Source organism: Helianthus annuus, chromosome 17 (assembly GCF_002127325.2).
Source record: "Helianthus annuus cultivar XRQ/B chromosome 17, HanXRQr2.0-SUNRISE, whole genome shotgun sequence".
NCBI lineage: Eukaryota > Viridiplantae > Streptophyta > Magnoliopsida > Asterales > Asteraceae > Helianthus > Helianthus annuus.
Genome location: NC_035449.2, coordinates 187,235,090 through 187,248,383, shown reverse-complemented (window position 1 = coordinate 187,248,383; position 13,294 = coordinate 187,235,090). Strand labels below are relative to the sequence as shown.

The following is a 13,294-nucleotide window of genomic DNA, read 5'->3' as shown; positions in this document are numbered from 1 at the left end:
CGATCGGGTAGCCTGGTCGATCGGGTGACAATCCGCTCGGATGGTCATCCGATCGGGTGACCTTTCGAGTGGATTGTTTCTTCCTTTGGGAAGGATGTGTTTGTGTATGATGGCTTGACTTTTGAAGTTTTTGTTGTAACATTAAGAAAACACAGAAGTGTTCCTATCCTTCATGTCGATGGATCGAACGACCGTTCGATCGGGCGACACTCCGGTAGGTTGGACACTTAGTGAGAACAAGTTCACAGCAGTTTGTCACTCGATCGGATTGAAGTCCGATCGGGTGGCAATCCGTTTGTATTGAGCACGTTGAAAATTGTTTAAGTGTTGAAGTCAAAACATTACATGTCGAAGTGGCAATCCGATCGGGTGGTAGTTCGATCGGACAGCAATTCGTTTAATGTTTAAACTTGAAATGGTGGAATAATAGTTAAGTGTGGGGCCCAAGGTGCAAGCCGATCAGGTGGCAACCCGATCGGGTGACAATCCGGTCGGATAGCAGTCCGATCGGTCGACACTCCGTCCTGGTCGGCCTGACCGTCTTCTTCCTTGGTTGTTTTGCAGTTTTATCGAAACGGTGTGATAACGTGCTACTCAACAGAACCCCCATCTTGGCCCCAGTAGCCCGATCGAACATGAATCACCCAAGTTCAACCAGTTAACCGGTTCAAGACGATTATTCTCAGTTAACCCGAAATCGGTGGTCTCGTGGATAGAATCCGGATCTTGAGCTAACACATCACTTAAGATAGAGTAGAAGGCTAGAACAAGGCCTGATTATATCGGTTTTGAGTGCATTGAGTGTAAAAGAGTTGAAAGAAAGTTACAAACCATCTTTCAATCCTTTTTCACCGTGAATATGTTCAGATCTACACAAGATCTTTGTTTATTTGTATGGAAATCGGTTAGATTTAAGTTGTTCTTAGCGGATTGAAGTCAAAACATGAAGTTCATAAGAACACCATGATGACATCACCCTAGAACACCTCAAATCTAGTGATTTCACGGTTAAAAGTTAAGATTCAAAAGATAGAAAGGTGCAGGAGTGCGTGTAGATTAAGAAAGTACAAGATTTAGGATGAGATCTTACCGGAATCGTGAGAAATCGAAGAAAAGGCGAGGTTGGAGCGCTTGGTCGGACAAGAGAGCAAAAGAGGTAAGTTTGTGATGTTGACAGGGGTATTTATAGGATTACCATAAAGGAAAGGATGGAATGGGGCTGATCGATCGAGTTGGCAGCCCGATCGAGTGGTTGGTCGATCGAGTGGTAGCTCGATCGAGCGGCTGGTCGATCGGCTGGTCACTTGGTTGATTAGCCACTTGATTCGAGTGTTTGGTGCGACGAGTTTTGCGGTTTCGATTGCGATTGCGAGCGTTGCGATGCGATAGAGTTTCCTATTCAAATTACTTTTAATCCCAACTACTATATCTAATATACAATCATCCTAATTAACCTTCGTTTAGCGTTTGTGATTCGATTGCGATAGCCCTTCGATTGCGTTTCGATTAATCACCACAACATAAACATAAACATGCACAAGTAACACTTAAGAGGCACACACACGTAAAACAATAACCAGAACACATAATTCGAGTTGCGAACGCGATTGCGATAAGCGATAAAGCGATAAAACATGCGATAAACATCGATAAATAGCGAATAAATCTCGATTATTAATAAATACTCCACATAATACAAATAACGTAAAAGCATAAAAAAAAGACTAACTATAAGTCAAAGAAGTCAAAACAAGAATTGAGCAAGGGTGACAGATCGCAATTAGCAATCTTTTCTTCCTTTGACTTCAATCTTGTCTTTGACTTTGACTTTCGAACACGGGGTGTTACAGGGGGAGCTGCTGAAGCAGGATTCAGATCCAAGAAGAGTCTATTAGATCAAAAGGGAGTCTGTGGTGATGATTCTGTCAAAGATGGCTAACGAGATAGAGGGAATGAAAGTGCTACGAGATTGACTGCAGCAATATCCAAGGGGGAGTCTGTGAGTGCATATGTCTATCGCTTGCGTCAATCACGTATCGTAGCTGAAACAGACGATACAAGACGAATATTTAACAGAATGATCATACAAGAGGTAGGTCCGCACAGATGGAGACCTACATCCGCACGACCCCACATGCGCGGAATTAGGGTTTTGGAAGCCGGTTCGTGCGCATCTACTCAAGTCCATCCGCGCCAAATGAACATATGCGCAGATTCAAGTACATCCGCAATTTTTTGTTCGCGCAAGTAGATTCGCACAGATCTACTCCATCATTAGATATGTTTCATGCGAACCTGGATCCTCTATATATAGGTGCTTAGGGTCTTGTTCATTTGTAATCTTTGGTTTCAGAGATGAAACTCTGCCAAATTGTTTTCGTGGTGCTGTACTTACAAATCAGTAATAGAAAACAACATTTAATTAGCTTGTTCTTGTCTGATCCACTGTCGTATTTGGATTCCGTACAAGATACGAGATCTACACAATCAACGGTGTAAGGGAATCGATCCTAACACGAATTCATAATGTCACTGGAACACTGACCTTTGGTAATTATCAATGGTGTTTGACAAGCATAAAAATATAACTCAGTTAAGACAATATATATACTTGCATCAAAATTATTATGAAGATATTCTATTCTTAAACCTGTGTATTACACGTGTCTAATAATGCTAAAAATGTTTTCAAAGCATGGAAGTAAATCGGTTTTCAAGTATCAGATTAACCCATTCTTTACCATTTTTATTTTTATAATATAAAATAATAATTTATTTAATAGATGTTTTAAACATACAGTATAAAGAAATCTTTTAAAAATAAGAAGGTGTTGTCACATTGGCATTATTCGAAATTGTTTATAATAAGTAGAATTGTTATTAATAACTAATTATATATTTTAGATAAGTAAAAAGTAAATGATCAATATCTAAGTAAACAATAAAACATTTATTAGTATTAACTTGTTAACGAAATTTTCATTGTTTTGTATTAGTTAATTAATTAATAATAATAGTGAATTGCCAATGATCTCTAGATCAAGTGGTGGAGGACTTGCATTTCTCTTGAGAGATGCAGGTTCGATTCCCACTTTGTGCAGAATGAGACACTGGTGGGCAATGATAGGAGACCCAGGGAAACCTGAGTTGGATCCTTGAGCCAAACGAGTTTTACTGGTAATTTCACTGTCGTGCATACGGGCGGGTGGGTTACCGGGTTTTCCCCGGAATTGGTGGTGGACTCGGGTTACTCTCGGAGTACTCCGTTTGTCCAGTGGGTACCCCGAGAGTGCTCGGGATTGAGTTTGTTGGCCGTTTAAAAAAAATAATAATAGTGAATTGAAAGAGAGAATATCATGTGAAATTAAGTAGAACATTTAATTACTAATAGATTAAATATCTAGGATTGAAACATTAAGTAAGCTTAAGTGACATTGTTGAATTTTTTTATGTAAGTAACCTTAAAATAATTACGAAACCTGATTACTATTTTAACAAAGGTACCCCATAAATAATACAATAAGACTTTACCAAGTAGAAACCTACTCTTAGCGAAATTCTTTTTTTACCCAACTCTCAAACCTAAATAAAAAAATAAATACATTTTTCTTTGGTCAATTAAATTAACCAAATCATAGGCATACATTTATTTGTAAAATACCCAAAACAGTTTCTATAAATCTACAAACACATCCAAATCCAGTCTCACACTTGGGATCCTCCAGTAACCTCTGTTCCGATTATCAACAACCCCCAATTCTTTTCTCTTCAAAAACAAAAAAATCATCATCGTACATCCATTCCAATCGAATCTCACATCCGGGTTTCATTCATTGCCGAACAACAATCGAAGATGGACAGTGGTGGGGTTGTTTCTGCGACCGATCAGCAGATTATGGTCTCTTCGTTTCTTGAAATTGCTGTTGGTCAGACTGCTGATACTGCCAGACAGTTTTTACAGGTCCCAGTTTGTTTTCTCTTCAATTGATGTTGTTTCTTGATCGATTGATTCATTGATGATATGTCTATGTATGTGTATGTGTAAGGTGTTTGTTTTTGTGGGTATTTTTACTCAAAATCTAGTGTCTTTTTTAGTGTATTTGTGAACTTTTTTTAACCTGAAGAAGAGGGATTTTTTCATACCCTTTTTGATGGTTTTGGATTGTTGTTTAGTGGGATTTGTTCTATTTATATGGTAAGTGTTGCTAGTGTTATGGTATTAGGGGTGAAGTGAAGGTGTGTGTGTATACCCCCCTCCTTATGGTACAGTTGTTTATGGTATTATTTATTATGGTACATTTGAGTCTATGAGATCAAAACTTACCAATGTTTAAGGGGGTCATGTAGTGGTAAGCGTTTGAGTCCTTGTAGCTTGGTTTTATACAATGCGAGGCGCAAAAGCACATTGCTTTTCGTATGTGAGGGGCGATTTGTTTATAATATTTTTATTGTTAATTTTTAACGTTATTTTACTAATTTCGTGAAAATAACGTTAAAAGATGGGGAAGGTTAATCATGCATCATGTGGTTGCGTTGAAAGTCGAAAGACAAGGGGGTACTTGCACTAATCGGCAGTTGTCTCAATTGCTGAGTGTTATGTGCCTTATGTCCAAGGCTTGATGCAAAATTACTATTGAGCCGGGGGTCTCACTGGAAGCAGCCTCTCTATTCATACGGGGTAGAGGTAAGGCTGTCTACATCTTACCCTCCTCAGACCCTACCTTTGCTTTGCTATTGGTGGGATTTACTGAGTATGATGATGATGACGATGATGATGATTTTTTATTGTTAATTTTTATAGGTTTCAAGCATCTGTTACCCAAAATATGCACTATATATGGTTTAACGTATAAACTATAGTCTATAAATAGCATATATGTACAATCTAAAAAGCTATGTGTACAACATACTGATGCACAAACCTTGTCTGTACGAAAGGCGTGTCTTAATACTGTACATTATGCCAAATAAAATTCACGTTATGTTCATTCATTACTGATTCTGGTTCCATGTTCATTCAGGCTACAAGCTGGAAGCTTGAGGAAGCTATTCAACTTTTTTATGTAGGAAACGACGGTGGAGCAGCCGCAGCAGCTGCATCATCTCCTTATGTTCCGCCACTAGATAATGATTTACCCGACCAAATCACGGGGTGGGTGGATATTAAATCATGAAGAAGTTTATTTTCTATATGATTTATGATCGCATGGTTTCATTTGTATATATTATTTCTTAATCGTTTCCTCAGAGGCTCGGAGAACGATGCAGGACCTGAAAATGCTAGAGAACATGATAGCAGTGAGGTTCGTGCACCCTTACCGGTGAAAAGGGATGTTCTTTATGATGCTCCAACGCTCTATGGGTATGTATAGTTTCTCATATTCGCTTTCATTGCCTTTTAATAATTAGAAGCTTCTAAGCAGTCAATAGTGGTGGGATAGCGGTGATCGAGCCTTCCAAAATACCAGTGGTCCAGAATAGTGGAACCGCTATATTGGCGGTGTTGATCGTTATTATAGATGCCTTGGTTGATGTGGAATCGGTGGAAGGTTTCATCATTTACGATTAGATTATGTTTCAAATATTGGCACTTTTGAGTTTTGACTTTTGATATTACTGTTAATATTATATATGTTTTACGTTTTTTATATGTATATATGTATTCCACGTTATATAAAATTACCGATATCCCACCGCGATAACCAATATCTCAAATATCGGCCCTTGACTGCTAGTTGATTTTAGACTGCGTGCATAGAGACGCTTCTAAACGAATACGAATGTTGCGCCTTTTTATATGTTTTTTTTTTTATTATTATTGTGGTTAAAGAGGGTCAAGACGGGGGTACAATCGACGTGAAGCACAGACAGTTGATCCCTTCCGGAACTTTGATGAGGAATTAAAACGGCCCGGAGTATGGGAAGCAGGTCAAGGTGCTACATCAACGGCTGATACTTCTCGAGATAATCTTGCTACATTATACCGCCCTCCTTTTGCTTTGATGTTTCATGGCTCATTTGAGAAGGTGTGTTTTGATCTATCTTGGTGACTTCACTTTACTTTGATACCTTTTCTACCCCAAAATAAATAAACATACATTTTAATCAATGCATAAATTAAAAAAATGTCTCTCCGTGACTCCATATATTTAAGGTAGTGAAGTTACTATTAATCATCAATGATTGTTGGCATGTCGATATTCGTTTTTCTAGAGGTGTAATTGTAAACGAGCCGAGCTGAGCCCAAGCTCGACTAGGCTCGAGCTCGGCTCATTTCGAGCTGTATCTCTAAAGCTCGAGCTCGGATCGTATTATCGTAAGTAGTTTCTCAAGCTAGTGCTCAGCTTGTTTATTATTTATTAATTAATTTATATACATTGCTAGTTATAGTATTTATATGTAACATAATATATATTGATTAGTTGTTTTTTTTCTTCATAATTTATATATAAAATTAATTATTAAATGAATAATTTAATATTTTAGATAGAATTATATAAATCACAAGCTCGTTTAAGCTCGCGAGCTAGCTAGCGGCTTAGGCTCGTTTATCATACAAGCGTATTTTCAGGCTCGAGCTCGTCTCGATTCAAGCTTTTAGCGAGCCGATCTAGAGTAGCTCACGTGCGGCTTGGCTCGTTTACGCCCCTGCCTTTTTCTAGTTTTTTTTCCTGTCATCCTCGTGTCCTGAACTGCCGTTTCATGTTATTTAAAATTGATTAACTTGGTCCAAATGATTTAATTGACATGTGTGTAAATATATAAGTGTGACCGAAGAATCTTGTTGTAGGATTACTATCGTGCCCGATAAATTTATGACCTGGAGGTTATTTTTTTTTAAATGAGGCTTAAAAGATAGTCGCCTATTTTCAGTTTTTATATTCACGGTTTTTTAAAATCATATTTATTAATACTCCAGGCAAAAGAAGCTGCTAAAACCGAAGATCAATGGCTCCTAGTGAACTTACAATCTACCAGAGAATTTAGCTCACACATGGTATGTGATTACTATGTCACACGGTTCTATTGTGCGGTTGGATGTTGTAACATCTGTTACTGTGTTGTTTCTTTATACTTTTTGTGCAGCTTAACCGAGATACATGGGCCAATGAAGCTGTTTCTCAAACAATCACTTCCAATTTCATATTTTGGCAGGTAACTTTTTCTAGAGTAAACTTCCGTTTTGCTCCCTGTGGTTTGGTCACTTTAACGGTTTTGCTCCAAACCTTTAAAAATAGCCATTTTACTCCCTGATGTTTCGGTTTTTTTGCCAGTTTGCTCCCCGCCTCTAACTCCATCCAAATTGTTTGTTTTTCCATTTTGCTCCCCGCAGGGAGCAAACTGGCAACAAAACAAAAACATCAGGGAGTAAGAAAGTAGAAAAAAAAAACCAAATTTTAATAGTTTTTATAGTTAACCCATTTTTTTAATATCTCACACGTTTGACCGGTTTCATTTTCGTACTTCTATATTTAACGCATTTGACTTGTTGACCCAATTCATTTTTATACTTCTTTCATGTTTGATCCATCTGACCCATTTTATTTGAATACTTATATCATATTTGACCCAATTTTTTTTTTTTTTTTTCGGTTGTGCGTGTAGGTATGCGATGATACAGAAGAGGGCAGCAAGATAAAAACATACTACAAATTGGACTCTGTTCCCGTAACTCTCGTCATCGACCCTGTCACGGGTCAAAAAATGCGCTTATGGCGTGGTATGATTCAACCAGAAAGTTTATTAGAGGTACGTTGTTACTGTAATTAAATTGTTGGAAAATTAAGATGTAAAATATTAACAACCGTAACCCTAAATTGAAATATTATGTTTTTATTTATTTATTTATTTATTTATAACAATGATAGGATTTGCTGCAATTCATGGATGGTAGCCCAAAGAATCATCATTTCACCTTGTCCCACAAACGTCCAAGAGAAAATTCGGAGGGCCCACCTCCCAAAATCCAAGCTGTGTCAGGTTTTTATCTCGTTCTTTGCGGTGTTTTATTGGCATGTGAAACTTTGTTATATATGATTGATTCATTATCCTGAAAATGATTAAAAGCAAAGCAGTCAATAGCGGTGGGATAGCGGTTATCGGGCTCTTCCAAAATAGCGGAACCACTATTATTGGCGCTATTGACCGCTTTTGACCGTTATTTGACTGATATTTGACCGACATTGACCGTTATTTTGGATAACTTGTTGATGTGCCCTCGGAGAAAGATTTCGTGGCTTACGATTAGATCATGTTTCAAATATTAGCACTTTTGTGTTTTGACTTTTGATATTACTATTAATATTAATATTATTTATGTTTTACATTTTATATACGTATATATATGTATATAAATTCTGCATGATATAAAATGACAGATATCCCACCGTGAAAACCTATATCTCAAATATCGGCCCTTGACTGCTATTTGATTTTGGACCACTATAATTGCATAGACTTAAAGCTTCTGATTTTAGTTTTTAATATGGTCCAAAATGGGTTTTTATTTATTTATTTCTGTATTTTTTGTTTATATTTGTTCAGTTTCTATATCGCTGCAAATGGTTTCACCTTGAATTCAAAGCACAACTGACTATAGATTTGGCGATTTGAATTGACCCATTTACTTACAAATTGGTTAATTTGAGTTTTGTTTCATTTATCAATGGGTAAATTGTAAAATAAAAATAGTTAGAACGAGAAGGGGGAAACGGGTTGAGAGTCTCCCAAAGTGAATCTTTAACGTATGCAAACCTCATATCATTTTATATAGAAAATTATAATTTTTTCACTAATTATATCATTTTATATAGAAAAATATATTTTTCCCCTAATTATTGGTGACACTTACCATTGTAAAAAAAAAAAAAAAAAAAAAAACTTAAAAAGTTAGGACAAATAGTGTTTTGGGTCGACCCAACTTAAACCACGTGGATAATTCGTTTGACACAAACCCGTTTGATTGTTATATAAATCAGCCTTTGCCACCATTACTGACTTACGAGTATGCAGTTGCTGCGGATGAAACAAGTGAAGAAGATGAAGATACGCGGTTGGCGAAGGCATTATCTATGGAACCGACAATAAAAGATAGCATTAGAGAAACCTCAAAAGATTCAGATGCTACAAATACCGAAACAGAAATCCAAAATTCTGAAAAACACAATTATCCACCATTGCCCGAAGAACCCAAAGGTGATCGCAGTTTGCTTTGCAGGGTTGGAGTCCGTCTTCCAGATGGACGCAGACTTCAGAGGAACTTTTTACTCTCCGATCCAATACAAGTAACACTCGTTCTTTGACTTTGACTTTGACTTTGACCTGACCTGTGACCGTTTTTATTGAGGTTTGAAGATGATTCTCACTTTGCGATTGTTTGTGTTCTTCAGTTGTTGTGGTCATTCTGCTATGCGAATCTGGAGGGTAGTGAGGGAAAGCGGTTTCGATTGACTCACGCAATCCCGGGTGCGGTCAAGGGTTTGGACTACGAGAGCAAGTCAACGTTTGACCAGTCGGGGCTGGCCAATTCCATGATTTCGGTTACTTGGGAATGATAATGATATGATTTTTGAATCGAATAGTTTTGGATTCAACTTCTAGATTCTCCTTTGACCTTTTTTTGTCAACTCAATTGAGTCCCTTATATTTTATATTTTATGTATAATCTGCTGTTTTTGTGTATATATATTTTTTAAGTTATTTATTATAACCGATTTTTGAAACCGGTTTGGTCAATCCGAACGGTTCGACCAGTAGACTAGTAAAACTGCTAGTTCGATAACCAGTGTGGTTATAAAAACATTGCGAAATGGGAAACGTACACTTTAATAGAAAGTATACTCGCGACTTCTCTCGGTCTTCTCCTTGATCCACTAAATGGATCTGATCACTAAACTGATCACCAAAAAAAAAAAAAAAAAAAAAGCCCACGTAAATCTCCCAATCAAACAAACTTGAACTTCCATACGTTTAGCCACAAAAGTTGATATCAGCATGTTTACAAGGCTATGGGGTATGGGGCTTGGGTTGGGGGCGTGGGTTGGGGGAAAACGCCCAAACCACCACCCCGGGTGGGCTTGGGTTGGGGCGTGGCCCTTGGGGCTTGGGTTTCAAGCTGGGCGTGGGGCGGTCTTGACATCCTAGCTGGCTGCCTCCCATTCGCTCACCCCGCCATGTCATAGCGGTCATTTGAAAGTTTGAATTTTAAATTCAAACCGTTTGGGGGAAAACCAAACCACCACCCGGGTCTCCCAACAACCCCTATAAAATGTAACCCCCAACCCACGGGTCCCCCCACCCACGAACCCGTTACCCCAGCGGCTACCCACCTCTCTCGAACCCGCTAACCCACTGGTCCCCCCCATCCCACGAAGAACATGGCATCTTGGACTCACGAGGAAGAATTGGCTCTCGCCACAAGCGTTGACGCTATGAAGGGGCGGCAACCGGGCCAAACAAAATATTGGCCGGAAGCATTCGCAACCTACCGTCTACCGACATAACGTCGGTAACGACCGCCACAACCTCAACGCGTGCCAACACAAATGGCGCGAGCTACGGTCCAAGCTCGATCGTTTCAAGGCTTACTACGAAGCCGTTCCGAGCAGCGAGTTATGCCACGAGGACCGGATGGCGGTGGCAAACATAGAGTTTCGAGGCAAAGAGCGAAAGGCGTTCGAGAAGATCGCCCTTTTTGAAATTTATCTAACGCTCTAGGTTTGTTATTTTGTAATTTTTAGAAATTATGTAATTTTTAGGATTATGTAATTTTTAAAATTTTAATGAAGTTGTAGGTATTTTCTTTATAAATGTTGTGTGAATTTTACAAATTTTTTGTCTATTTTTTTTAACAATCTGCCATGCGGTGCACCCAACCAAAGCCCAACCCACGTCCCGCCATACCCTGCGGACACGTCACTAGGCAGTGGGAGGGCTCCCATTCCACGTGTCAACAAATGCCCTAACCCAAGCCCCACCATATCCCACGGTCTAAACCTTTTTTTTTTGTTCTACATACAAGTCATTTGTTGTAACCCAACTTCCTTTAAAAGTTTGGTTAAGCCCCCCTCTTGCCTTGCATTCCTGATCGCACATCCTACGTTTCTTTCCGATTCTTGGCTGTGATTGTTGAACTGCTGTTGTTCAATCATTCCTATGTGTTCTTGTGTCGAGTTCTTTTCCTTGCCTGTTGCTTCTTCGTCCCGTGCTCGGATACCAATTGTTGAAAATCAGACTCTTAGATAACCTGTTTATATTTGTTGTAGCTTATTGCAAATATCCATCATTTTAGGCCCTTCTTTGTAATGTAGTGTAGTATTGCTGAAACCGGGCTCACTATGCTATTTCATGCTAAGTTACCATCAGCGTATTGAGTTGATGCTTTTACATCGGGACTTTATATTATTAGTCGCTTGCCCACTCCCGTATTAAATATTAAATGGTAAATCACCTTTTGAAATTTTATATAAACAAACACCCAATTATGCCTCCTTACGAGCCTTTGGGTGCCGGGTATATCTGTTCTTACGTGACTATGCCCCAAATAAACCTGCACCTAAAAGTATACCTTGTATCTTTATTGGATATAGTCCCAGATTTAAAGGCTATTAGTGCCTAGACCCATGCACCACCCGTGTGTATGTCACAAGTCATGCTCGTTTTGATGAAAATCACTTTCCTTTAGATTCTTCCATCACTACCAAACCTATTTTAGAAGTTGATTTGTCCACCTTTTTGGATATCTCTTATGATAACTACACCCCATGATTATATTCGCACGTCCAGTCCTGTTATAAAGGCTATTACAGGTCATACAGTCTTAGCCCTAGACATGAATATATTCGCAAGTAGTTGAAGCTTCACAAGTTGGTTTGTTGATCCTAAGTACCCAAAACACGTGTGCAAATTAAACCAAGCTCTATATGTGCTCAAACAAGCTCCTGGAGCATGGTTTTGTCGTCTGAGTACCTTTCTTGTTCAAATTGGTTTTACCTGCAGTCGTGCTGATCCGTCTCTATTAATATTCAAAAAGGATATATGCATCAAGTATCTCCTTGTCTAGTTGATGATCTCATCCTAACCGACAACCAAACCAATACTCTCACTACCTTCATTATGTATCTTCCAATTTTTCAGCTGAAAAACTCAATCGAACACATCGATCTAACTCATTTTTTTATTAAAAATCAACAAAACAAGTTTCAAAAATCTTCAAAAACACTCTGAAATGTTACGTCTTCAAGATGTATGTAGGAAACAAACACCTAATCAAGAGCAATGGTAATTCGGATGGCGGTTAGACCAAACCGAATCAGAAATCATGCTGATACCACCTGAAAGTCCCTGAGACCCCCTGGATCGATGATGAACACCACAAACATTGCACTTGATATAGACGTAAACATAAAAAAAAGATAAGAAATTGTAGAAGATGTGAAACTCTTTCATATTATTCAATCGACACAAATTACATATACCGAAAGAGTACACATCTATCACGATGACAAAATGGTCACGTAGATCCAGATACCGAGTCCAAACTGGACACCAGTCCCTAAACCCACAGTTTCTCTCTCTAAAACTCTCTGAATTGAATGAATTAATGAATCTAATTGACGTGTGCGTATATATACATAATTTTACAATGTATTTTACACATGATCTCGGTTTTAATATTTATAAAAATGATTTATACCTTAACATAAAACACACACAAAAAGGATAAGTGTAGCCTATCATATATGTAGTAAAGTATAGGTAAGAACCAGATATTGATCCATGGACGCAGGCAGATGCATGAGTACTATAAACCGTTGTCACTGGTTTACCGGAAAAATATAGGTGAATAAAGTTTTTAACTAAATTAATCTAAAACTATATATATTTAAAACATAAAAAACTCCAAATACAAAATATATATCATCTTGTTTTACAAGTAACCTAAGCATGTTAACTAAGTCGGAAATGTCACAAAGTCAATTGATCAATCTTTCAATTAAAAAAAGACAATTAGTATCCCTTTCGGGAATCCTAACATGACAATTCTTCGGAAAGCTAACGCGATAAACACACTTTAGCCACCTAAAATCATTCATTAGCGCTCTATTGATATATTTTCATGCAAATCTTCTAAAGATACGTTTGTCATCTGTTAAGAGTTTTCTAACCTCACTTAATCAAGGAAAGTAATGCCGATAACATAATACAACCACCAACACAAGCATAAAGTATATCATATCACAAACTATTCAATTACACAAATCTACCAAGATAGTAGTTTCAACCAAAACCACTA

At 38.0% G+C, this 13,294-nt stretch overlaps 1 protein-coding gene across 1 annotated transcript; it reads left to right on the top strand.

Annotated features, from left to right (window-relative positions):
• Positions 1-3,671: 3,671 nt before the first annotated feature.
• Positions 3,672-9,699, top strand: LOC110920990 (plant UBX domain-containing protein 7). The gene is made up of 10 exons (XM_022165249.2): positions 3,672-3,961; positions 5,022-5,152; positions 5,249-5,362; positions 5,831-6,026; positions 6,920-6,997; positions 7,087-7,155; positions 7,606-7,749; positions 7,869-7,980; positions 9,013-9,284; positions 9,390-9,699. The coding sequence occupies exons 1-10, from the start codon at positions 3,854-3,856 to the stop codon at positions 9,552-9,554; spliced, it is 1,389 nt and encodes a 462-aa protein (XP_022020941.1). The 5' UTR covers positions 3,672-3,853; the 3' UTR covers positions 9,555-9,699.
• Positions 9,700-13,294: the final 3,595 nt, after the last annotated feature.